Below are 25,883 nucleotides of genomic sequence, written 5' to 3'. Positions count from 1 at the left end.
TCAGAGCTAATGGTGGGAAGCTTCGGCGTCTCAGACCCCGTAACGGGAGGAGTAGAGACCAGAGAAGACTCGGCCTCTAACTCCGACTCGCTGCTTAATGGGGAAAACTGGTTGAAAGTTTCTGTCGGCTGAATGAGCGACACCGGTTGAGCGTTCCTACAGCATTTCCTTCCAGAAACCGTGAGAAAGTTGTCCGGCTGCGGGGACTGTGCCAGGGGATTTATACTACTATCTGTACTTACTGGTGGCACAGACGCTGTTTCATCCTTTCCTACACTGAAATTACCCTTGCCTAACGATTGCGTCTGAAGCTGGGCTTGTAGCACAGCTATCCTCGCCGTAAGGCGAGTACAGCGACTGCAATTAGAAGGCATCATGTTAATGTTACTACTTAGCTTCGGCTGTTGGAGGTCCTGACGAATCGTGTCCAGATAATGCGTCCGGAGTGAAAAAGTTGAGGAAAAAAAAAATATATATATACTGTATATAAACGGTAATTAAAAAGTAAAAACCGTAAAGTTTTCAGGTAGCAAAATAGGTTGGCAACAAAACGCACAGCAACTCGAAAACAAGTCTGCAAGTTGTGACCGGAAATGACCACGCCCCAAACTATCAAATGAGCTTAGAATGGGATTATTCATTGGTGCGGCAGGGTAACCTAGCAGGGTAGCCTAGTGGTTAGAGCGTTAGTCTAGTAATTGGAAGTTTCTGGATTTCATAAAGATGCACATCTTGCATTTAGTTTAATATGAATTTATTTAAGTACTTGGTGTCATTAATATTATCAGTTACACTTAAATGCTTGGTCAAATTTATTGGCATTGGCACCGTTGATAAAGATGAGCAAAAAAGTATGAAATAAATAATACTGAGCTGTATTGTATGCTAAACAAAATGATATTTTATACAAATGGAATTGCTCTAAAAAAATACATTTGGTTCAACAAGTAATAGAAACAATTCTAAAAAACAATAGGGGTCAAAATGATTGGCACCCCTGTTTTCAATATCTTTGAATACCTCACCTTGCGAGGATAATGATACTGAGCCTTTTTCTACAATGTTTTATGAGATTAGAGAACACATTGGGAGGGATCTTAGACCATTCCTCCATACAGAATCTTTCCAGATCCTTGATGTCCTTTGTCTGTTTTACGGACTGCCCTCTTCTATTCAAATCACGGGTTCAAGCCTGGAGACTGAGATGGCCATTGCAAAATGCATCCAACCCGGATGCCAGCCGCAAATATGTGTCGGAGGAAACACTGTGCACCTGGCACCCTATCCACAGCGATGGGACAGTAGTGGAGAGGGTAGTAAGTTTTAAGTTCCTCTGCGTACACATCACAGACAAACTGAATTGGTCCACCCACACAGAAGGCGCAGCAGCGCCTCTTCAACCTCAGGAGGCTGAAGAAATTTGGCTTGTCACCAAAAGCACTCAAACTTCTACAGATGCACAATCGAGAGCATCCTGTCGGGCTGTATCACTGCCTGGTATGGCAACTGCTCCGCCCACAACCGTAAGGCTCTCCAGAGGGTAGTGAGGTCTGCACAATGCATCACTGGGGGCAAACTACCTACCCTCCAGGACACATATACCACCCGATGTCACAGGAAGGCCATAAAGATCATCAAGGACAACAACCACCCGAGCCACTGCCTGTTCACCCCGCTATCATCCAGAAGGCAGCTTCATCCAAAAAAACAGCTTCTATCTCAAGGCCATCAGACTGTTAAACAGCCACCACTAACATTGAGTGGCTGCTGCCAACACACTGACTCAACTTCAGCCACTTTAATAATGGGAATTGATGTAAAATATATCACTAGCCACTTTAAACAATGCTACTTAATATAATGTTTACATACCCTACATTATTCATCTCATATGTATATGTATATACTGTACTCATCTTTATGTAACACATGTATCACTAGCCACTTTAAACTATGCCACTTTGTTTACATACACTACATTACTCATCTCATATGTTGTTACAGGAATTTAATTCCTATATGTTTTAATACCAAATTAAACACTGTCAATTCCTAAGAATTTGTAAGACTCTTATTTGCATAAAATGGACAGAGACCAGTCTCAAAATCAATCAGCAGCGTTTATTCTCGAGAGTACTGAACATGATACAGTTTACAGTCAGGTTATAAACTGAAAATGATGTCATTCGTTTTCGTACTACCCCGTCTCATCTCTGCTCCAGTACAATGGCTGTATAGTTCTCAAGACTTAGATCATTTATGACCCGAGCAAAGGTCTGCCTGTGTAGATAAGCATTCTAGCCAGTCTGGCGATAAGTTCATTCATTTCTACCAAGGAACAGACAGTCATTGTTCTACTTCTTGATTATAATTACACACATTATATTCAGTACTAGGATAAAAAGAAAATTGATACATATACAGTAACATAATAGTATTCTGATTAGTCAGTCCTGATTGAAATGTATACATAATTAGTCATTATTGATAAAACAATCCCTTAACATATGTATATACTGTACTCAATACGATCTACTGCATCTTGCCTATGCCGTTCTGTACCATCACTCATTCATATCTTTATGTACATATTCTTTATCCCTTTACACTTGTGTGTATAAGGTAGTAGTTTTGGAATTGTTAGGTTAGATTACTCGTTGGTTATTACTGCATTGTCGGAACTAGAAGCACAAGCATTTCGCTGCACTCGCATTAACATCTGCTAACCATGTGTATGTGACAAATACATTTGATTTGATTTGAACCTTGGTTAGCACTGCGCCCGGCCCGCCACAGGAGTCGCTGGTGCGCGATGAGTCAAGGATATCCCTACTGGCCAAGCCCTCCCTAACCTGGATGACGCTGGGCCAATTGTGCGTCGCCCCACAGACCTCCCGGTCGCGGCCGGTTGTGACAGAGCCTGGGTGCGAACCCAGAGTCTCTGGTGGCACAGCTGGCGCTGCAGTACAGCGCCCTTAACCACTGCGCCACCCGGGTTGAGCCTGAGCCTCACAAGTAATACAATTTTACAGTTGATATGGGGTTCTTTTCTACATGTGATTCCTATTTTCAACAACAAACCCTCCGCTGGTGTGCATGGCCAAAGAGCTTTATATTCGTAGAGTTCACATGGAGGCGTGAATCCAACATATCATTTGTTAACTTGTCTGCAAGTTAATAGGCTATGTATTGTACTTCAAAAGTGGTTTAGAATTGAGTTTGGTTGTCAACGTAACCAAATATCAACATGTGAAGGATATGTATCTTCTGCTTGGAAGGTTCCATCTGTGCAACTGACTCCACATTAATAATTCATATGTTGGATTCACATCTCAATTCCAGCCAAAAATCTAAGTTAAAGAATCAAATCCAACTTGATTATGTGTCCATCTGTGCCAAACAGAAGATCTCAAAATGTTGTATTTGAATGCGTTGACAACCAAACACAATTCAATATCACTAAATATCATTACATTTGAAATCAACCAGAGCTTGAAACCCTAAGCCTATCATATTGTCTATTTTTAGTTGAATTCTGGGTAGAATTGAAAAAAAAATAGTAGTTGATGACTTTGCAAATGCTACGTAGACCCAATTAACATAAGTGATGATATACACCAATGGTTTGTACACTCAGTAGACAGTATGAGGGATAAAGTATGGTCACATTTCATTTACTCTGTTGAACCTACCCTTTGGAAGGACTTCGGTAGCAACAGGGAATCTATTTTGGGTTTTGAACTATCATTCTCACAATAGCACATTGGTGATAGTCTGTGTCAAATATCATAGCTAAGCTGGGCTTGGTTAAAACCCTGGATGGAGGACCAAAGGGAAGCTGTAAATAGATACATTCTCTAGTAGGAGGCTCAGCCCAGTGGAAACAAGGTTGAAGATCAAACTTTATTTTTACAGGTACAAATTCCACATCTTTAATACAAGGTTTGTCAATGTTGAAAGTTGGTTACCATGATGACATAATCCGGTGGTTGAAGTGCCACCCTCAAATTCGCTATGATATCTCTGGCAGATCTAATGCATTCGTGAAGATATGACAGCCCTTTATAGCGTATCTTTCACGTGATGATGGGCAACACAACATACAACCTGCAACCAGCCCTGATCCATAGTAATTAATTTTAATGACAAGCATAATCCTTATACTGAGGGCTGTCATATCTTCACTAGGGTCCCCAAATCAATGAAGCAAGGTGCCAATTTTGTGTTCTGTTTTCTTTCTTTGTGTCCTGTTGAGGGGTTGGGGGGTATTCTTGATGTACTGTTTGCTGTAATTATCTGTCTGTTTGTAAAACAGAAAATTAATAAATAAAATATATAATTCTCTTTAAAAGAGAAAAAAGGTCACCCTCAAAACAACAGCTGACATTGATAACTTTTTTTTCAAATCCAATGTATTTTCCATGTAGATTCCACGTCTTTGACAATTTACGTTGAAACAACTTTGATGCAATCCGTTTGTGCCCAGTGGGTTGGCCACCAATAGATCTTCCAGCAAGACAATAACCCCAAGCACACATCAAAATCCACAACGAAATGGTTCATTGACCACAAAATCCAAATTGTTCAATGGGGTTGAAAACCTATGGTTTGAATCAAAGAGGGCAGTCCAAAGGATATCAAGGATCTGGAAATATTCTGTATGGAGGAACGGTCTTAGATCCCTCCCAAAGTGTTTCCCCAATCTCATAAAACACTTTAGAAAAAGGCTTAGTGTCATTATCCTCGCAAGCTTAGGTATTGAAAACAGGGATGCCAATAATTTTAACCCGTCTTTAAGAAAAAATAACTATTACTTGGTAAAACTAAAATTGTCAATTGTATTAGTATAATATATATATATATATATTTTTTAAATTGAGCATACAATATTGCTCAGTATTTTTATTATTTATTTTATACTGTCTTTTTTTGCTCATCTTTATCGATGGTGCCAACAATTGTGAACTTGACTTTATATGCCTCATCACCCTGTAGCTTGGTGGGAACTCCAGAGTTTATGTGCTTGCCTTGCTGGCCTCGTCTGCTAGGGTCCCCTGCCTATGGTGACGGAGCGTGTCCATCTGTTTTTGATTTGTTTCCTGCCAGAGTGAGATGTGGAACTCATGGGGCGTCTGTGATTGTAACCATGCGCCACTGGAGTTTGATTTCAGCTGTGCTGTGCGCTCCTAGCCAGCATGGGCTTAATTGAAGTGCGTAACCATAATCAGTATCCCCCTCTGTGTGTTTGTTTGTGTATATATAGGAGCGTGGTTGAATGTGGGCTTATAGTCGTACTGTATTATACAGTAGATTTATTTGTTTGCAGGTATGTGTGGGTGTGAGTAAGAGAGAGTCTGCACAACAAACATGTTGAATGAGGATATAACTGCAAATCCGGATTCCATTTGTAGTCTGATCCTTAAAACCCTCAGGGAAAAAGCTGCATTTGCCACTTGCCAGGAACTATTTCAATGCTACCACAAATGAACTGAATTTGAAGTCCCCCCTGAGAACAGAAAAAGGACAGTTGTGAATTAAACAACATTGCTAGCCACTGCTTTACTCAACCTCTTCGGTCTGTGGTTCTGCCTGGCCTTTATCCTTGACAACTACCAGTTCTTCATAGAACATACTCTGAAGTGAAGTGTTTTGTAGATTGTCTGTCTGTCCACCTCTGATGTTAGGGTCTTGCTTTTCAACAAATAAGCACTGATGCTCATTGTCAAACAGGTGGGTCCTTCCACCAATTCGGTGACTTTTGCAAAGTGTAACCTGGTAAAAAAAATATATATATATATATATATATACAGTCAAAAGTTCACAATGTCTGCTGCCTCAGTTTTGTATGATGCCAATTTGCATATACTCCAGAATGTTATGAAGAGTGACCAGATGAATTGCAATTAGTCGCAAAGTCCCTCTTTGCCATGCAAATTAACTGAATCCCCAAAAAACATTTCCACTGCATTTCAGCCCTGCCACAAAAGGACCAGCTGACATCATGTCAGTGATTCTCTCGTTAACACAGGTGTGAGTGTTGACGAGGACAAGGCTGGAGATCACTCTGTCATGCTGATGGAGTTCGAATAACAGACTAGAAGCTTCAAAAGGAGGGTGGTGCTTGGAATCATTGTTCTTCCTCTGTCAAATATGGTTACCTGCAAGGAAACACGTGCCATCATTGCTTTGCACAAAAAGGGCTTCACAGGCAAGGATATTGCTGCCAGTAAGATGGCACCTAAATCAACCATTTATCGGTTCAACAAGAACTTCAAGGAGAGCGGTTCAATTGTTGTGAAGAAGGCTTCAGGGCACCCAAGAAAGTCCAGCAAGCGCCAGGACCATCTTCTAAAGTTGATTCAGCTGTGGGATCGGGGCACCACCAGTACAGAGCTTGCTCAGGAATGGCAGCAGGCAGATGTGAGTGCATCTGCATGCACAGTGAGGCGAAGACTTTTGGAGGATGGCATGGTATCAAGAAGGGCAGCAAAGAAGCCACTTCTCTCCAGGAAAGACATCAGGGACAGGCTGATATTCTGCAAAAGGTACAGGGATTGGACTGCTGAGGACTGGGGTAAAGTCATTTTCTCTGATGAATCCCCTTTCCGATTGTTTGGGGCATCCGTAGAAAAGCTTGTCCGGAGAAGACAAGGTGAGCGCTACCATCAGTCCTGTGTCATGCCAACAGTAAAGCATCCCGAGACCATTCATGTGTGGGGTTGCTTCTCAGCCAAGGGAGTGGGCTCACTTACAATTTTGCCTAAGGTCACAGCCATGAATAAAGAATGGTACCAACACATCCTCCGAGAGCAACTTCTCCCAACCATCCAGGAACAGTTTGGTGACGAACAATGTTGAGGTGATAACTAAGTGGCTCGGAGAACAAAACATCGATATTTTGGTTCCATGGCCAGGAAACTCCCCAGACCTTAAACCCATTGAGAACTTGTGGTCAATCCTCAAGAGGCAGGTGGACAAACAAAACCCCACAAATTCTGACAAACTCCAAGCATTTATTATGCAAGAATGGGCTGCCATCAGTCAGGATGTGGCCCAGAAATTAATTGACAGCATGCCAGGGTGGATTGCAGAGGTCTTGAAAAAGAAGGGTCAACACTGCAAATATTGACTCTTTGCATCAACTTCATGTAATTGTCAATAAAAGCTGCTGACACTTCTGAAATAATTGTAATTATACTTCTGTATTCCATAGTAACATCAGACAAAAAATATCTATCACTGAGGCAGCAGACTTTGTGAAAATGTATATTGGTGTCATTCTCAGAACTTTTGGCCACAACTGTATAATATATATATATATATATATATATATATATATGAATGACTTGATCAAGGAAACAAAAATAACTACAGCTTTACAATGATAGTGAAAACGTGGAGAAAGTTTGGGGTTAAGTGGGTTAAAATCTTCCATAGTGTACGGAGGGACACTTTAGCAAGTCTTTATTCATATAAAAAATTATAGAATTATTGAATTCTCCACGTGGTCTATATTAAAGGGAACTTCATTGAATATAACCTGTATTTAACATTCAATATTGGTGCACAATTTCTACTTAAAATATCAAAGGGACTCAAAAGGCACTCTTTTCGTGGAACGACACGGGTGCTAACCGACAGAACAATTCTCATCTGTAAAAATAAGCTGTTCAAGGAACACAGGTGACCAATAGACAATCATGTTCCCCATCTTCTACCTCTTCCAGGTAGTGTGCTGGCTGGCTCCATAGACTGTCTGGAGGCGGAGCGGGGCTGTGTGCAAGATGAGGGCTGTATGGGGGTGTACAGGGTGCTAGAGTACTGTGCTGCTGAGGAGGCTGTGTCGCCCCTGGGCCCAGACGCCAGACGTGAGTGCCTGGAGGCCCAGAGCGCCCTGCAGCACTACCACCCCCTCCAGGCCTGCAAGTGTCAGCGCGGCTCCCGCCGGGAGGAGCTCTGCCTCAGGGTCTACTGGACCGTCAGATTCGCTGGTGGGTTTGACTGTGTTTATGTTTTGTATTTTATCTGTTCGATTGTATTGGTGCGTGTGAGGTTGTTTCTGTCCTTACGGCCTCTGTGTTTTCACAGTGTACGATGAGAACGAGGTGTCTCCGTATGAGGATCTGGAGGTGGAGTTTGTGAGGCACATAGAGATGTCACGCATGGCCTCCATCATGGCAGGTAAATGCTGCTCACTGCTCCGTCAATACATAGCTTTCTCTTATTGAAACATCTCTGAATAATTCGCTCTGGCTATCTACTCCAATTTCAGAGCACTCTCATCTGAATATGCCAGAGCGCAGAATAACTGATCAATTTACGAACGCTCAACCCCCATGGGATATGGCCGGTGTCAGTAAACGTCGGCAAAAAAGTGAATTGAAATTGTTGCCAGCAGCAGTTAGTCACCACTGCTCTGCTAGGGCGAGTAAAATGGTCAGAGTGAGGTGTTCTCTCATTAGTGTCTGGAAGCAGCTAGCAAGCTCGCCAACGTTAGCCAGGTAGCTTGGGTGCTTGACTGTCAATGTGTGGTCAGAACGCTTGGATCAACCCCACTCCTCGGTCCGATCGTCCAGTGTGGTCTCTGAACGCGAACGGACAATCTGACAACGCTCTGAATTTACGTACGCCCAGGGCGCACACTCTGGCACCCCAGAGTGAATTTACATGTCAGTCTGGGACGTTTTTGCGTTCCAGAATCATATATTTTATGGTTTTGTCTTCCTTTCCCTGTTATTCATTGCCCCTTTTCCCAAAACACAACCACCTTCTTCCATTCTTCTGTGTTTTCTCCCTCTCCTCCCAGCTTCCTCTCTGCCTCTGGATGGGCAGAACCAGTGTTTGAAGGCAGCCCAGGACTGTGGTCTGTATGAGAAGTGTGGTTCTCTGAGGTCGGAGTATGTTGTGTCCTGCACCAAGCGGCCACCGGGCTCCGACGGCAGCTGTAACAGACAGAAGTGCCACCGAGCGCTGCGACGCTTCCTGGAGCGGGTACCAGAGGAGTACAGCTTTGCCCTGCTCTTCTGCCCCTGCTCTGATGCCCTCTGTGGGGAGCGCCGGCGGAAGACCATCGTACCCTCGTGTTCCTATGAGGAGAGAGACGGCAAGCCCAACTGCCTCAGCCTGCAGGGCTACTGTGCCAGGGACAAGCTGTGTAGGTGAGCTGAGCTGGCTGGGGAAACACGGTTACTGGGAGGTGTGACATCAGACTAAACTTTTCCACTCAAATGTATTGAGGCATATTAACAGTAATAATCACAATACAAAGATTCATAATTAGCGTAGTATTTGCACAGGGCTTAACTGATTTCATTATAGCGCATGAGTGTGAAGGGAGTTTTTGTAGCGAATGTGAGGGTAGACATAGGTGGAGAGGACTGGATGTACAGTACAGTAAGTATTTCATGAACTACCACCTGAATCTTCAACTTCAGATTCTTATATACAGTACAATAGTTACAGTACAACGAGTTCAGAGGTTTGAGTTCCCTACAGAGAAAAGGTTGTTCAATAATCTTTTTTTATTTTTCTCCCCAATTTCATGGTATCCAATTGGTAGTTACAGTCTTGTCTCACTGCTGCAACTCCAGTACGGACTCGAGAGCCATGCGTCCTCCAAAACACAACCCAACCAAGCCGCACTGCTTCTTGACACAATGCCCACTGTTATGTCATAATTACGTCAAATTCTGGCAAATTAGTTCGCAATGAACCAGGCGGCCCAAACTGTTGCATATACCCTGACTCTGCGTGCAATGAATGCAAGACAAGTGACACAATTTCACCTGGTTAATATTGCCAGCTAACCTGGATTTCTTGTATCTAAATATGCAGGTTTAAAAATACATACTTCTGTGTATTGATTTTAAGAAAGGCATTGATGTTTATGGTTAGGTACACGTTGGAGCAACGACAGTCCTTTTTCGCAAATGCGCACCGCATTGATTATATGCAACACAGGACACACTAGATAAACTAGTTATATCATCAACCATGTGTAGTGAACTAGTGATTATGATTGATTTATTGTTTTTTATAAGATAAGTTTAATGCTAGCCTGCAACTTACCTTGGCTTCTTACTGCATTCGCGTAACAGGCAGGCTCCTCGTGAGGCAGGTGGTTAGAGCGTTGGACTAGTTAACCGTAAGGTTGCAAGATTGAATCCCTGAGCTGACAAGGTAAAAATCTGTCGTTCAGTTAACCCACCGTTCTTAGGCCGTCATTGAAAATAAGAATGTGTTCTTAACTGACTTGCCTAGTTAAATAAAGGTGTAAAAAAATATTGGGGGCAAAATCGGTGTCCAAAAATACCGATTTCCGATTGTTATGAAAACTTGAAATCGGCCCTAATTAATCGGCCATTCCGATTAATCGGTCGACCTCTAGTGAGTACGACCTAGTACATCAGCAGGGCCAAACTTCCTGCCACCCAGGACCTATATAATAGGCAGTGTCAGAGGAAAGCCCATACATTTGTCAGATTTGATTAGTGTGCAATAATAGTTATTTTTTTCTGTTTTTTTTCTCCCCCATTTTCTCCCCAATTTCGTGGTATCAAATTGGTAGTTACAGTCTTGTCTCATCGCTTCAACTCCAGTACGGACTCGGGAGAGGCGAAGGTCGAGAGCCGTGCATCCTCCGAAACACAATCCAACCAAGCCGCACTGCTTCTTGACACAATGCCCACTTAACCCAAGCCGCACCATTGTGCCAGAGGAAACACCAAGCACCTGGCGACTGTGTCAGCGTGCACTGCACCCGGCCCGCCACAGGAATCTCTAGTGCGCGATGGGACAAGGACATCCCTGACGGTCAAACCCTCCCCTAACCTGGACGACGCTGTGCCAATTGTGCGCCGCCCCATGGGTCTCCCGGTCGCAGCTGGCTACGACAGAGCCCGGACTCAAACCCAGAATCTATAGTGGCACAGTGCCTTAGACCACTGCGCCACTCGGGAGGCCCTGTTGTTCAATAATCATCATAATTAGCTAGGTTTCCATCCAATTTGCGACAGGTTTTAATGCGAACATTCTAAAATCTGCGTAAATGGCTATGCGTGATGACGTAGTTAACATAAAAATAACTTTTCCCGTTAAAATACCATGTAACGAATGAAAAATACAAGTTAAATGGGTCTCCGTCACACTTTCATCTCTACTGATGGTTTTGTCACAAAAACGATTGCATTATATAGAAAATGTCCCCACTCTGGTCTTGGTACATGTGCTCTAGCCAACAGCTCAGAGATATAGTGGGGGGTAGAGTACATTATGAGATTATTATGGATAAGAGCGATATTATTTGTATTTGTCAAATGACAGCCAAGCATCGAGCATTATCTTACCAGAATAAGACCCTCAAGAAGATCCTACTGTAACGGTTCTCCTCTTCTTCTGAAGAGGAGGAGTAGGAGAGATCGGACCAATGTGCAGCGTGGTAAGTGTCCGTTTTAGTTTATTAAACTGAACACTAAAGAATACAAAATAACAACGTGAATGATACAAACGAAAACCGAAACAGTCCTGAAATGTGAAACAAACAATCACCCACAACTCAAAAGTGAAACCAGGCTACCTAAGTATGGTTCTCAATCAGGGACAACGATTGACAGCTGCCTCTGATTGAGAACCATACCAGGCCAAACACAAAAATCCCAAAACATAGAAAAAGGAACATAGACAACCCACCCAACTCACACCCTGACCATACTAAAACAAAGACATAACAACAGAACTAAGGTCAGAACGTGACACCTACCATATCCAACAAACAAATTGTTTGGTCATGACTTTTTCATGACTTTTTTTCGTGCGCCAGGTAATTTATTCACATAAATGACTGGATGGAAACATGGTTACTTATAACATTGATGACATTCGTAATAATAAAGACTAATGATATGTCGATTACGTCTCTGTGTCTGGCTCTGTCCCAGGCTGCAGTGTTTTTATTCCACCGGCTGCTCAGAGGTGTTTTGTATGGATGAGTATGCTCGGGGAGCAGGTTTAGAGGTGTTAGTCTGTGAATTATGAATGCACCACTGGGTTTGACTAGCAGTCTATTTCCCAGTGTTCCTATAAAGTCAATATTCATGCCACAGGTAACATCCAAAGCTAATATTCGATATGTTTATAACAGTGTTAATTTTGTCAACAGAAATAGTGATTAAAATAAATAAACACACACATTCTTCAGTTGCAATTGAGGAGACTATAACTGACTAAATAGACTAAAAAAACTATAACTAAAAAAAAGAAATAATTTCAGTTGATTAAAACGAGAAAAGATTAAATGATCTTGATGACTAAAATCTGACTACTAAGTGGACTGGACAAGTGTTTTTGTTACGCACAATTAATATTAGCAGCACAGATGCGCAGGGCAGTTGTGTTCAGCAGTGGGAAGGACACGCCACACACAGCCTACACCGGCTTCGTGAGCTGCATGGGAGCAACATTTAACACCCGCCACACACAGCCTACACCAGCTTCGTGAGCTGTAGGGGAGCAACATTTAACACCCGCCACACACAGCCTACACCGGCTTCGTGAGCTGCATGGGAGCAACATTTAACACCCGCCACACACAGCCTACACCAGCTTCGTGAGCTGCATGGGAGCAACATTTAACACCCGCCACACACAGCCTACACCAGCTTCGTGAGCTGTATGGGAGCAACATTTAACACCCGCCACACACAGCCTACACCAGCTTCGTGAGCTGTAGGGGAGCAACATTTAAAGCTGTAGGGGATAATTGCGTTGTTTGCTCTATAAACTCTTCGTTCATATGCCACCGTGATATACAATAAGGCCGTGACAACAAAAAGACAACAGTCACACTGTGGCGGAATAAATTCAACTACACGTACGTTTGTTTCATCACAAAACCAGAGAGCAACATCTGTCCGGTGAAGTCCACAAAGCAAATATTGCAAACCAACAGTTATATCACCTGCAGCATGGTCAAGCAAGTTCATGTTTTTGACAGTTTACTAAATAAATAACGACTGGACGACGAACCATGGAGTTGCAGCACAAAGACGACAGGAGCCTCCGCTAATTCCAGCACCATTTCAACTTAAACATTTACACATGTATACTGAGACCGACTAAAGAAGGATTTTTAAGCCTTGAGAAAATTGAGACATGGATTGTGTATGTGTGCCGTTCAACGGGTGAATGGGCGGGGCAAAATGTTTCAGTGCCTTTTGAACGGGTTATGGTAGTAGGTGCCAGGTGTACCAGTTTGTGTGGAGAAACTGTAACGCTGCTGGATTTCTCCCCCCGCCAACAGTTTCCCGTGTGTATGAAGAATGGTACACCATCCGAAGGACATCCAGCCAACTACAAACTATTTAGTCCAATCAATGTGGCTAAAGATCATGTGGCTGTGCATGGTACTGATTTATGTCTGTCTGTGTGTGTATGTGTGCGAGTGGACGTGTTTAACTATTCTTGTGGGGACCAGAAGTTCCCCCCCAAGAATAGTAAACAAACAAAAATGTGACCAACTGGGGACATTTTGTTAGTCCACACAAGGTGAAATGCTATTTCTAGGGGGTTTAGGGTTAAGGTTAGAATTACTGTTAGGGTTACGATTATGTTAAGGGTTAGTGTTAGGAGCTAGGGTTAGATTTAGGGTTAGGGTTAGGAGCTAGGGTTAGGTTTAGGGTTAAGGTCATGTTTTTGGGTTAAGGTTAGGGTAAGAGTACGGGTTAGGGTTAGGGAACAAAGGTTTTTGAATGGGACTGAATTGTGTGTCCCCACAAGGTTAGCTGTACAAGGCTGTGTGTGTGTGTGCGCAAGTTAAAACATTTTTTTGACTCACCATACTTGTTGACTAGTTGAACACCAATGCCATCCTCCTCTCATTCATGTTGGCAAAACAGTGAATGTTTTAGAGAGTAGTACTCAGTAATGTGTTGTATTGGATTTGCTCCAAACATCACACTTTATATTCAGGACAAAAATATAATTTCTTTGACACATTTTTTTCAATTTTAGTGTAGTGTCTAGTTGCAAACAGGATGCATGTTTTGTAATATTTGTATTCTGTACAGGCATCCTTTTTTTCACTCTGTAATTTAGGTTAGTATTGTGGAGTAACTACAATGTTGTTGATCCATCATCAGTTTTCTCCATTCACAGCCATTAAGCTTTGTAACTGTTTTAAAATCACCATTGGCCTCATGGTTTTCTTCCTCTCCTAGATGAGGCAGTCATTCAGACCCATAGGGCGGCGAACAATTGGCCCATCGTCGTCCGGGTTATAGGGGAGGGTTTGGCCATCAGGGCTGTCCTTGTCCCATCGCGCACTAGAGACTCCTGTGGCGGGCCGGGTGCAGTGCACGCTGACACGGTCGCCAGTTGCACGGTGTTTCCTCTGACACATTGGTGCGGCTGGCTTCCGGGTTAAGTGGGCATTGTGTCAAGAAGCAGTGCGGCTTGGTTGGATTGTGTTTCGGAGGATGCACGGCTCTCGACCTTCGCCTCTCCCGAGTCCGTACTGGAGTTGAAGCGATGAGACAAGACTGTAACTACCAATTGGATACCACGAAATTGGGGAGAAAAAACCCAGAAAAAAATAACTATTATTGCACACTAATCAAATCTGACAAATGTATGGGCTTTCCTCTGACACTGCGTATTATATAGGTCCTGGGTGGCAGGAAGCTTGGCCCTGTTGATGTACTCACTAGAGGTCGACCGATTAATCGGAATGGCCGATTAATTAGGGCCGATTTCAAGTTTTCATAACAATCGGAAATCGGTATTTTTGGACACCGATTTTGCCCCCAATATTTTTTTACACCTTTATTTAACTAGGCAAGTCAGTTAAGAACACATTCTTATTTTCAATGACGGCCTAAGAACGGTGGGTTAACTGAACGACAGATTTTTACCTTGTCAGCTCAGGGATTCAATCTTGCAACCTTACGGTTAACTAGTCCAACGCTCTAACCACCTGCCTCACGAGGAGCCTGCCTGTTACGCGAATGCAGTAAGAAGCCAAGGTAAGTTGCAGGCTAGCATTAAACTTATCTTATAAAAAACAATAAATCAATCATAATCACTAGTTAACTACACATGGTTGATGATATAACTAGTTTATCTAGCGTGTCCTGTGTTGCATATAATCAATGCGGTGCGCATTTGCGAAAAAGGATTGTCGTTGCTCCAACGTGTACCTAACCATAAACACCAATGCCTTTCTTAAAATCAATACACAGAAGTATGTATTTTTAAACCTGCATATTTAGATACAAGAAATCCAGGTTAGCTGGCAAAATTAACCAGGTGAAATTGTGTCACTTGTCTTGCGTTCATTGCACGCAGAGTCAGGGTATATGCAACAGTTTGGGCCGCCTGGCTCATTGCGAACTAATTTGCCAGAATTTTACGTAATTATGACATAACATTGAAGGTTGTGCAATGTAACAGGAATATTTAGACACTGGGTTGCCATACATTAGATAAAATACAGAACTGTTCCGTATTTCACTGAAAGAATAAACGTTTTATTTTCGAAATGATAGTTTCTGGATTCTACCATATTAATGACCTAAGGCTTGTATTTCTGTTACGTTATAATTAATTCTATGATTTGATAGAGCAGTGTGACTGAGCGATGGTAGGCAGCAGCAGGCTCGTAAGCATTCATTCAAACAGCACTTTCGTGCGTTTTGGCAGCAGCTCTTCGCAATGCTTAAAGCATTGCGCTGTTTATGACTTCAAGCCTATCAACTCCCGAGATTAAGCTGGTGTAACCGATGTGAAATGGCTAGCTAGTTAGCGGGGTGAGCGCTAATAGTGTTTCAAACGTCACTCGCTCTGAGACTTGGAGTAGTTGTTCCCCTTGCTCTGCATGAGTAACGCTGCTTCGAGGGTGGCTGTTGTCGATGTGTTCCTGGTTCGAGCCCAGGTAGCGGCGAGGAGAGGGATGGAAGCTATACTGTTACACTGGCAATACTAACGTGCCTATAAGAACATCCAATAGTCAAAGGTATATGAAATACAAATCGTATAGAGAGAAATAGTTTTATAATTCCTATAATAACTACAACCTAAATTCTTCTTAACTGGGAATATTGAAGACTCGTGTTAAAAGGAACCACCAGCTTTCACCTGTTCTGAGCAAGGAACTTAAACGTTAGCTTTTTTACATGGCACATATTGCACTTTTACTTTGTTCTCCAACACTGTGTTTTTGCATTATTTAAACCAAATGTTTCATTATTTATTTGAGACTAAATAGATTTTTATTAAAATAAAAGTTTTCATTCAGTATTGTTGTAATTGTCATCAAAAATCATCCCGATTAATCGGTAGCAGATTTTTTGGGTCCTCTAATAATCGGTATTGGTATCGGCGTTGAAAAATCATAATAGGTCAACCCCTATAGCCTACAATAAATGGCTATTCCTGCTCTTTTCCTGCAATCCATCAAACGCATATGGTATTATAGTTGTCTCTGACTTGTGGTCAGACTCGCTTAGGTGGAACAAACTTAAACTTGCGCCTTTTTTCAATGCTGATTTGAATGTCATAGAGAAAGCAGAAAGGGGCCCAAAAAAATTCTAGAAGTAATCATCTAGTTTTTCAACGTTTTGGAACTTTCAGATAGAAATGTGCTATGTAGAACAAACATGTCTCTCTGACATGTTTAATAAGGAATAACGTTGGCTTTATTCATGGCATTTCCATATGCAACGTTCGAGAATGTTTTGCAACTGAACTTGGCCCTGGTACCATTACCAGTAGCCTCAATGCAAATATTTGGTGGCACAGAAAGAATGGAAAAGGGAGAGCAAATTGTTTATTGACTAAACTCTTCTTGCTACTACACTATATCACACTGGGTGAGTAACTTTATTTTAAGTTCATGTTGACCCAGTGACTCAGACTTGAGCACTTGTATCACGACTTGAGCACTGGCTCTCTGACTTCAGCCACAGGGACTTGTGACTCGAGCACAGGGGACTTGGGACTCGATTTGGACTCGAGGTTTAGTGACTCAACTACGTCATTGGGTGAAACAGTCATTAACTCCAGTTCAAAGTCATTAGCCCCCGTTCTACTTTTGGACATCAGTGTGGCTGTGGCGTCTGTGGAATGCCGATAACAATGGCAAGGACACAACCAAGTGATGGAGGTGCAACCCATTCCACTTTGCATCACCATCTGGTGATTGCGCTACTCTCTCTCTCTCGTTCTCTCTCTTTTTCGCTCTCTTTCTCTGTTTTGTATGTAATATCTACGTAGGCTGAATTAGGAATTTACATGGCAAAATAATTCTTATACATATTTATTCTGTTGGGAAGAGAATAGGATGTTATGCAGAAAAAAATACTGTATGTTGGTAAGACAATGATATGTATGTTGGATGTCAGTGATTTATGTTTATTGTAGGTTACTGAGGGAATACAAAATGTGACTAAAACGTGACTAAAATGAAAGGACATTAGGTTTACTAAAATGGCCCACCGTTTTCATCATTTTGACAATAACTAGACCAAATCATTATTCAACAGACACAAATGTGACTAAGACTAAATTATACTTTAGTCAAAATAACTAAGACTAGATTAAATCTAAACGAACACTGGTTCATAATAATGGCGCAGCACCTCTCATCATGCTTCAGATAATGATTTTAAAATGTCTATAAAATAAACATTGTGTGTGCTAACACTAAGATTCCTAGGTGGAAGGTTATCTTTCTGTAGGCTTTCATGTGCTGTGGATTCTGCCTTTCACTAGGTACTAAATCCCCCAAAACATAATTGCAAAGGTGCCCTCAGAAAATTACATCGCCAAGTTGCCAACCCAGTATTGGCACCTGTTTACAATTATGTTTGTCTCCCTTTGTGTGTGTTTTTGCGGGTTTGTGTGAATGTGTGTGTTGGTGTGTGTGTGTGTGTGTCTGTCAGATCTCGGCTGGCTGATTTCCAGCACAACTGCCAGCCCTCGTCCCATTCTCCCTCTGGCTGCATGAGAGAGAGTGGAGCCGTCTGCCTTAAGGCCTACGCCGGACTCATAGGTGAGCTGGAGAGAGAACAGGATCGAGGGAGTGGAAGAAATGAGATAGAGGGAAGGGATGGAAGAGGGATTAACGACACAAGGAAGGAACAATGGTAGAGAAGGAGTTCTGCGTTGACCCCAATGGCCTTATAACCAGATCATTGTTGTTAGCTCTTGATAACCCCAGGGTATAGGTAGCCACTCATTTCATAGCCAATTGCCTTGTTTGGCTTTGGATCAAACGTTCCACAGTTCGTATAGAAGTCAAGCCTGCTGACACGTCTCTAATCAACAACCTCCTCCAGGCACCATCATGACCCCCAACTACGTGAACAATATCAGTATGGACGTGTCCCAGTGGTGCAGCTGTGAGGGAAGTGGGAACCAGTGGCAGGACTGTCTGCGCGTCCTGCACATGTTTGACAGCAACGTCTGTCTGCGTGAGTAACACTCCCTCAACCGCCTACAATGCCATCCCCTAGAGGCTGCTCCAGCAATATCCCTGGTCCTGTGAGCCCACTTGAAATCAGCAGATCACACAAATAGATTAGCGGGCGCTCTGTAGCCCGGTAGCCCTAGAGAGCTGCCTACTTGTTCTGTATGGTATACTGTAGCCCAGCACTTAATTACAATATTGATGGACAGCAGTGTAAATTGAAACTGTTTCGTTCGTGTCTGATTCCCATATTGCAACTGAGGTGAATAACTGAATGATTGCCATGCCTTAAGGGTGCAATGCCCAGTTGATTAACGCATTCATGGCTGCTATGAATAATGGAATGTTCTGATGACATTTGGCCTCGTCGGCAGTGGGTATAATGGGGATGATGATAATGTGGTAATGATGATGTCTGTTGTTGTGTCTCAGGTAATGCTATCATTTATTTGGGTGGCTCTTCCCCTCGCCCTGTGGAGAGCACTACTCTGCCACCTCGTCGCCACGCATCTGCCACCCCCTCCCCCCACATCTTTCAGGACAAGATCAATGTCAACGTCAACGTTTTATCAGAGCGCAACAGTGTGAGTATAAGTACTCTTCGTTGCCTCACCAAACTCAGACGGCTTAAATACTGTACAGTAACTTAAAAACAATGGTGGCCAAAAAGCTTGTTCCTTGGGTTTTTCTAGAGTAGGTTCTCACTAGGATGTTCTGTGAATTGCATGATAACCTACGGTGTGACGTGAGTGCCAACAGAGCTGCCTGAGTGTCAAAGTTCACACACAGAACTGACCTGATATATATACTCCCAACACATCTGACTCAACACAGGGCTCACGGTCACAGTCAACACATTACTGTGGCGTTGAACAAGACCCAGCACCTCCCTTTTTACCTTCACTTCCCTTTATTTCTCCCTATCCTTCTGTCCCATTTCCCCATCTCTCTCTCACTCACTGTGCGTGAGGATTAGCCAGAGGTGTTTGCAGGAGGGAGCATCAATCCTCTTGTGTTGATATTAATTTATTCACACCCATCTGTCTCCTCTCCCCCTTTCTCTTGTCATCCTAATCCCTCTCACTCGCTTTCTCCTCTCCTCCGCTACAATCCTTTACACCGTTCCAATCCTTCCCTCTCTTCTTTCCCCCCTAACCTCTAAACCTCCCTCCCTCTGAGTGCAGGTTGTAGATGTTCCTCTGTAATACACTTATTTTCTTCCACTTTCTTCCCCTCACTCTGGTGATCTTATTCTGTGACCACGACTCTCACCTTTCTTTCTAATAACAAAGATGCTGACACCTTTCGAATCGGGATTCAACACCCTACATTGAAAAGCAACTTTTAACGCTGAGTTGCTTTTTTTCTCTGTCAGGAGGCTCATGATACCCTACCTATTCCACACAAATAATGGATCGTTTTAACAACCCTGTTTACTGCCAAGATGTTTCATATTTACAACAAGCAGATACACTATGGACTGACTGTATGAGATGGTTAATTACCTGCAAATTCCATTCTCTCTATTCAGGGGTGCAACTTTCACAGGGGACGGGCGCCCCACACATTCTGAAATTGCATTTTTGTCCCCCACCAGTTTTATCATTGGGAATGTGATACAAAACGAGGCAATTGTGTGCATTAGGACCATGCGGACGCCTACCAAGCAGTCGGGTAGGCTGTTTGGAGTGTCTATCCGACCAGATAAAAAAAAAAAATGTGTGTCCCCCACTTCTAAAAACCAAAGGTGAGCCCCTGGCTCTGTTTGAATTCTGAATGATCACATTCCCTCTCTCTCTCTCAGGTGGAAGACACTGAAGAGGAAGAAGAGGAGGAAAGTCAGGAATTCAACGTTATCCCTCAATATTCTGAGAAGGAGAAGTCTAGTGTGGGTTCCGGGGCCCGAGGGAGCCATAGAGGAGCGGCAGGCCAAACAGTACCCATGCTGCCTCTGCTGCTGCTGCTGCTGCCCGCTGCCATGCTGGGCTGGGGGTGTCAGGGTTAACGAGCCCCCCCCCCCCCCCCTACTACCTCCCTTACGCTCAGCTACGGTATCACATTCACTGGGTCACCTCCACCATGGCAATGAGATAGAATGGACTGATGGGGAGACTTAAGGCTGAGGGAAGAACGACCACAAGGAGGAAATTGACATTTCTTCTGTTTTCCATTACTTGCTGTATTTCTGTTTTCCTTTCTTACTTTCCAACGACGGGTCCTTTTCTGTATTCTCCATCTTTCCTCTCCTGCTCTGTCTACTTGCGATCTGTTTAAGTAGTCATAGCTGCCCATCTCTTTTGCTCCTCTCTCACGTAAGTAGACGTAGTTGAACAACCTGGGCCGATAAATAAGTCGATGGCTGAATTAATAAGGTCTGTCTGGATGAATCGATATGGCTGTCTGTCCGGTGCCTGTCTCAAGATTGGCTATCCAGCTCCACTCTCCCTCTTCACGAGGAGCTCATCGCCCAAGGCCAGTAACAGCACCTATCTCCAAGAAAACATGACCAGTGATTGGTGGAACCATGACGGTTCATTCCTTTGATTTTTGTGCCATGCCTCACCTCGCCTTTTTCTTTCTCCTTCGTTAACTTCCTTTCTTTCATCATCCCTTGGATACGAGGGTTGTTGGGCAAGCCACTCTGTGCTAAACCATAGAGACCTCTGTTGCACTTCCTTCCTGTCTCTTATGTTGCTCTCCTTGTTTGCACCCTCTTCGCCACCTCAGACTAGATGCCACTGACCTCTCCAGTTTGTACACCACTTATTCTCAGCCTTGTGGAGGAGATCTGAGAAACCCACCACAGGCACAATAATTATACCAAATTTGAATAATGACAACGGCAGAGGAAAACAACATAAGCAATAAAACATGACATCAGATGGCTCAGCGGGCAGGTGCTGGGGCCGTCTGGATTTGAGCTCAGGGGAGAGAGGAACCAATTTGCTGCTGTCTAGTTCACAAGTGCTTTCTATCCCTAGGTGTTGTTATAGTTTTGGAGAGACAATATCACACTTAGCTATACCTTTCCTGCCTGTGTTTGAGTAGGAGGAGATAGGGAGGGAGAGAGGGGGCACTATAGAGCCTCTGGCAGCTCTGATCATTGAGCATCACATTGAGCCTCTAAATCTTTTGCTGATGTTAATGTTTTTTCTCTCCATTATTTTCTTGCATCGCTCATTTTCTTGTGAACTTGCAAAATGAACTCCCACCTGAGGGGAAGTAGGTAAAGGGCTGTGGGTGGGAGTTAAAGGGGGAAACTACTCTACTGTGGAATTGTGTACGTGACTTGTATTCATCGACTTCTTTCCGTTCTAGAGGGAGATGTTAGACCTGACTCGTGCGCTCACCGATAATACATGATGCTAAAAAGAGAGAAATATTTACAGGGCATATTTGTGCTGCAGCTCTTTACATCATCAGCCACCAGTGAGGGGAGTCGCTGGGACTTAATTCTGAGTATTAATTAAGCAGGCACGATGGCATCCGTACGGTCTAACACCATCTCCAATCTGGACAGTGACGTTCATGACGACTGCTGTTCTTTTTTTAATAGGCACTGTCATCTCTCACTGCCTGGCAAGGGATCCTTATGCTAGTGACCATCAAAGTGAGTGACCGCACAAGAGATGACGTGAGAGCGACAAGCCTTGATTTACACACTGAAACAGCCTAAATAAATATGAGCGTAAGCCATACAAGTGAACAGCAAGAGGGAACGAGCGTGCCAACTCTAAATGTATCACGTTGGTTTTGTTTGTACAGCTGTATTCACACATATTTCCCCCATGGCCAAATGGTTTTAATAATATCCAATGACGTTAGTGCTGACGTTTAGTGCTGACCCATGAGGGCGCTTCTAGAGGTCTGTTCGGTTTCGATTCGATTATTTAAAAAATAATCACGGATTTCGGTTTCAAATCTTCTTCTTTTTTTACACATTAAATTATGTGGGTTGAATTCTGTAACACAGAATAAAAAGTCAAGTGAAAGTCCCATGGTGGTAGTGACTGTCCATTACTGCTCATCACTTATTAACCGTCATTTATTCACATTACTTTGCTTTAATACAATATTTTGTTTTATTCAATGGTTTTATTATTTCATTCCGAGTCATCATCTCATCTCTATAGAGCTGCCGCCTATGCTGTCTGACAAAATCACTATTTTAGTCATTCTTCAAAGTAAATAAGGCAAACTTATGACTGCTGAATGCCAACTATCAATCACTTAAATCATGTATTTTCATGTAGAGATACCTCACAAAGCAACTGCTTTCTATCCATCTCGTACGTCCTCTCTTCTCTCCGTCTCCGTGTGGAATATGGTCATTGTAGTTAATTGCCACATTTTCTGCGCTAAACTATGTCGAATATTAGCCTGTTGGAAACTACAACTCCCTACTACATCACGCAGTTTGCGCTTGATCTGATTTATTTCTACCGAAACTTAGCAACGTGCTCACAGAAAAAAAAAATGAACTAAATTAAATTCAAATCATTTTGGTTGATCACTGAGAACTAAAATATGTCTTGTGATCGATTACCGGAGTTGCAGAGTTGATATAATGTTTTTGTACTCAAATAAATCCACAGAGAAAGGGAGAGGTAAAAGGTGCGACAGTGGGGGATTTGGGAAAGATGGGGAGAGTGACAGACGTAGATGCAGAGAGAGAGAGACCGAGAGAGAGAGAGAGAGAAAGCAAGGGCTCTTAAAAGCTTTCAGTAGCATTGCTGTTGTAGTCAGGCCCTCTCAGATTTATTTTCATGCCTGTGGCTAAGAGGCGAGTGTCTGTTCCACTCTATTACTCCTGTGCTTTAACGTCCTGAACTGTGTGCCTCCACCTCAGTTTGGCCTCACAGACCGACAACGCTACTCTCCCGTACATGCATTCCCATCACTCTCTGCCACCGTGTGTATTTTACAATCATCTGCTGCCCCTTACAGACAACATGCCTCTACATCTTCTACCCATTCCTCTTTTCTTTTTCATGTTGAAACAACAAACACTGTACCATCAACTACTTGTACAAAGCTTTATTTTACGGTAGGCTTTATGTATGCTTTAAACCGAAAATGTGTATATATTTTTGTGTTTTCTTTTCTCTTGTTGTAATTATCATTGAGAGTGAGCTGTGCCATATAGGGCTGGATCTGCCCCGTTGGATCTTAAGTATGCCTCTTGTAAGTGTATATGTACAGGTTATGGTCAAGCATCTGTCAGTCTCTCTGTCTGTTTGTAACAGTGAACCACTGTTGTTCTGCGGTGTCCTACTTGCGTTGACCTTGATATACATGTTGATGGTCATTTTTAGTATGGTACATGATGATCTTCATGTTCCGCGTTAGAATCCCACTGCTCATTTACCAAGCCCCGTACAGTTGTGTAAAATTGGATTAGCTGCCTGAATCACACCACTCCTGAGAGTTGTTGAATGAACACTCTGTGGACATGGTGGAAGGCCACTTCTTGAAAGTGATCCTCAGTTGGCAAGCTGGTTAACACGTTCAACTTGAGGAGTTGCCGGCCTCTCTGCCAGCCCTCTAAAACAGTCTTGGGCTCTGTCCATTAGTATCAAAATGGTCGCCATTTAGAAAATGGACCCTTGTTATTTATGGATGAGGCCAGTGAGAGACTTCGAAGCTATCCAAGTAACATAGTAAGCGCATTGCACTGAACGTGCCTATGTAAGACTTCAGTTGGAGAAAGGAATGAAGGACACTACAGTGGGCTGAGTTTAACATGAAACAGCCACTGGATTAGGGGCGATATCGATCCTTATTTTGACAATGAGTTATCTAGAACTTCAGAGTTCAGCAATGCCAAAATGTCCCAGCCATCGCCGTTGCTTTAAGCCACACAGTGCCCTCCTCATCCCTACCTGTGTCACACCATCCACCTTCATGGCCATGAGTTCCGCCGTGCCCTATTCATGCCTGATGGTGTGAGTTTACAATCAGGTGTGAGCACTGTGTGGTTCTTCATCAAATGTGAGAATTTACAATGCTGTGTGAAAAAGACTACGTACAATAATAAAACGTTTAAAAATGATTGTTTTCGGTGTGGAACTTTTTGCATGTCGGGATGGGGATGATTTGACTTTTCACCAACCCCTTTGCCGAACCCCTTTCTCTGGCGCATAGATCAACACTTTCCCGCTGTTTTATCTGAGCATATTAAAGGTTAGAAGAATAGATGGTTTTCGATGACTGTGTGATGCAGTGTTATTGCAGGTGCATAAAGTAGACTAATCAGGAAGGACAGAAGACGGGGACCCTTCTGACTTGCCAACCCCCAAAAATCTAGGAGTTGACATGATAATGTTTGGAAAAGCTTTGAGGACAAATCTCAAGGACATCAGGACAGATTTATTCCCCCCCCAAAAAAACTGTCCGACTAAAGTGTGGATTTTTTTTGTATAAAAGTCTATGAGAGTGCTGAATTACTGTACAGGAGGCTTATTTGATCGAATAGAAGTTTCGTAATGTTTAGGCTGTTGCAAATGCACTGATATACAGTGCATTCGGAAAGTATTCAGACCACTTGACCTTTTCCACATTTTGTTATGTTACAGCCTTGTTCTAAAAATGGATTTCTTTTATTTTTTAAACACAAAGCAAAAAAAGGGTTATTAGAAATGTTTGAAGACAGGCATTTCCATTGTTAGAACGGTCACACGACTGTCTTGGTAATATAATAGATCATCTTTGCAATAACCTAGAAATCCTTTGCCAATTTGTGCAAAATGCAACCACATAGAAAACAAACAAGTCCATTATGGACCCATATCAGTGACTGCCAGTAGGCTAGTCTACCCCGAACCACAAACCTGAGCCCCAGAATGCACAGAAACTGTTTTAATTCAACTACTCAGCACTCTTATCTCCTCACGTCCGTATCGCTGCCATGGTGGGGCCCAATGATTTACCCTGCGAAAGTGCTTGATAAGTACTTATCATGGTAATTTTCTAAACAGGAGAGCCTCCACACCTGGGATGTCTCCCGTCCTATTTGAGCTGATTCAGTTCCGCCCTCACCAGTCTTTGGCGCGTGCACAGTGAAATATCTTCTGATTCCCTTTTTGCTCAACTCTCCGGGGAGTCCATCTTGTCTTTTGACTGCTCTAAAGGATGAGGTAGGTGAAGCAACCAGACGACCACGGAAAGCTTTTAATCTGTTAATGGCTTTGTGTAATGGGTGACATTCTATCAGAGCTGCCTGCATCTGTGAGCAGAATTATAATAGCAAGAATTATTAGACTAAAAGCCACATGCCTATAGGGTCCATATTTGGTTACACACCAAAAATATGTGGACACCTGCTCGTCGAACATCTCATTCCAAAATCATAGGCATTTATATGGAGTTGGGCCCCCCTTTGCTGCTATAACAGCCTCCACTCTTCTGGGAAGGGTTTTCACTA

General features: G+C 43.0%; 1 protein-coding gene across 1 annotated transcript in view; it reads left to right on the top strand.

The window, feature by feature from the left end:
• LOC115136405 (GDNF family receptor alpha-4-like) overlaps positions 1 to 24,512 on the top strand; it is a 53,444-nt gene extending 28,932 nt beyond the window's left edge. Inside the window, exons 2-8 of the mRNA XM_029671987.2 lie at positions 7,728 to 7,991; positions 8,089 to 8,181; positions 8,807 to 9,158; positions 17,934 to 18,043; positions 18,330 to 18,464; positions 18,893 to 19,044; positions 20,265 to 24,512. Of these exons, the coding sequence (XP_029527847.1) occupies positions 7,728 to 7,991; positions 8,089 to 8,181; positions 8,807 to 9,158; positions 17,934 to 18,043; positions 18,330 to 18,464; positions 18,893 to 19,044; positions 20,265 to 20,465 (1,307 nt within the window). The 3' untranslated portion in view covers positions 20,466 to 24,512. The remainder of the gene's footprint in view (positions 1 to 7,727; positions 7,992 to 8,088; positions 8,182 to 8,806; positions 9,159 to 17,933; positions 18,044 to 18,329; positions 18,465 to 18,892; positions 19,045 to 20,264) is intronic.
• Positions 24,513 to 25,883: the final 1,371 nt, after the last annotated feature.

Source organism: Oncorhynchus nerka, linkage group LG10, assembly GCF_034236695.1.
Source record: "Oncorhynchus nerka isolate Pitt River linkage group LG10, Oner_Uvic_2.0, whole genome shotgun sequence".
In the NCBI taxonomy this organism is placed as follows: domain Eukaryota; kingdom Metazoa; phylum Chordata; class Actinopteri; order Salmoniformes; family Salmonidae; genus Oncorhynchus; species Oncorhynchus nerka.
This window is presented reverse-complemented; position numbering and strand designations above follow the sequence as displayed.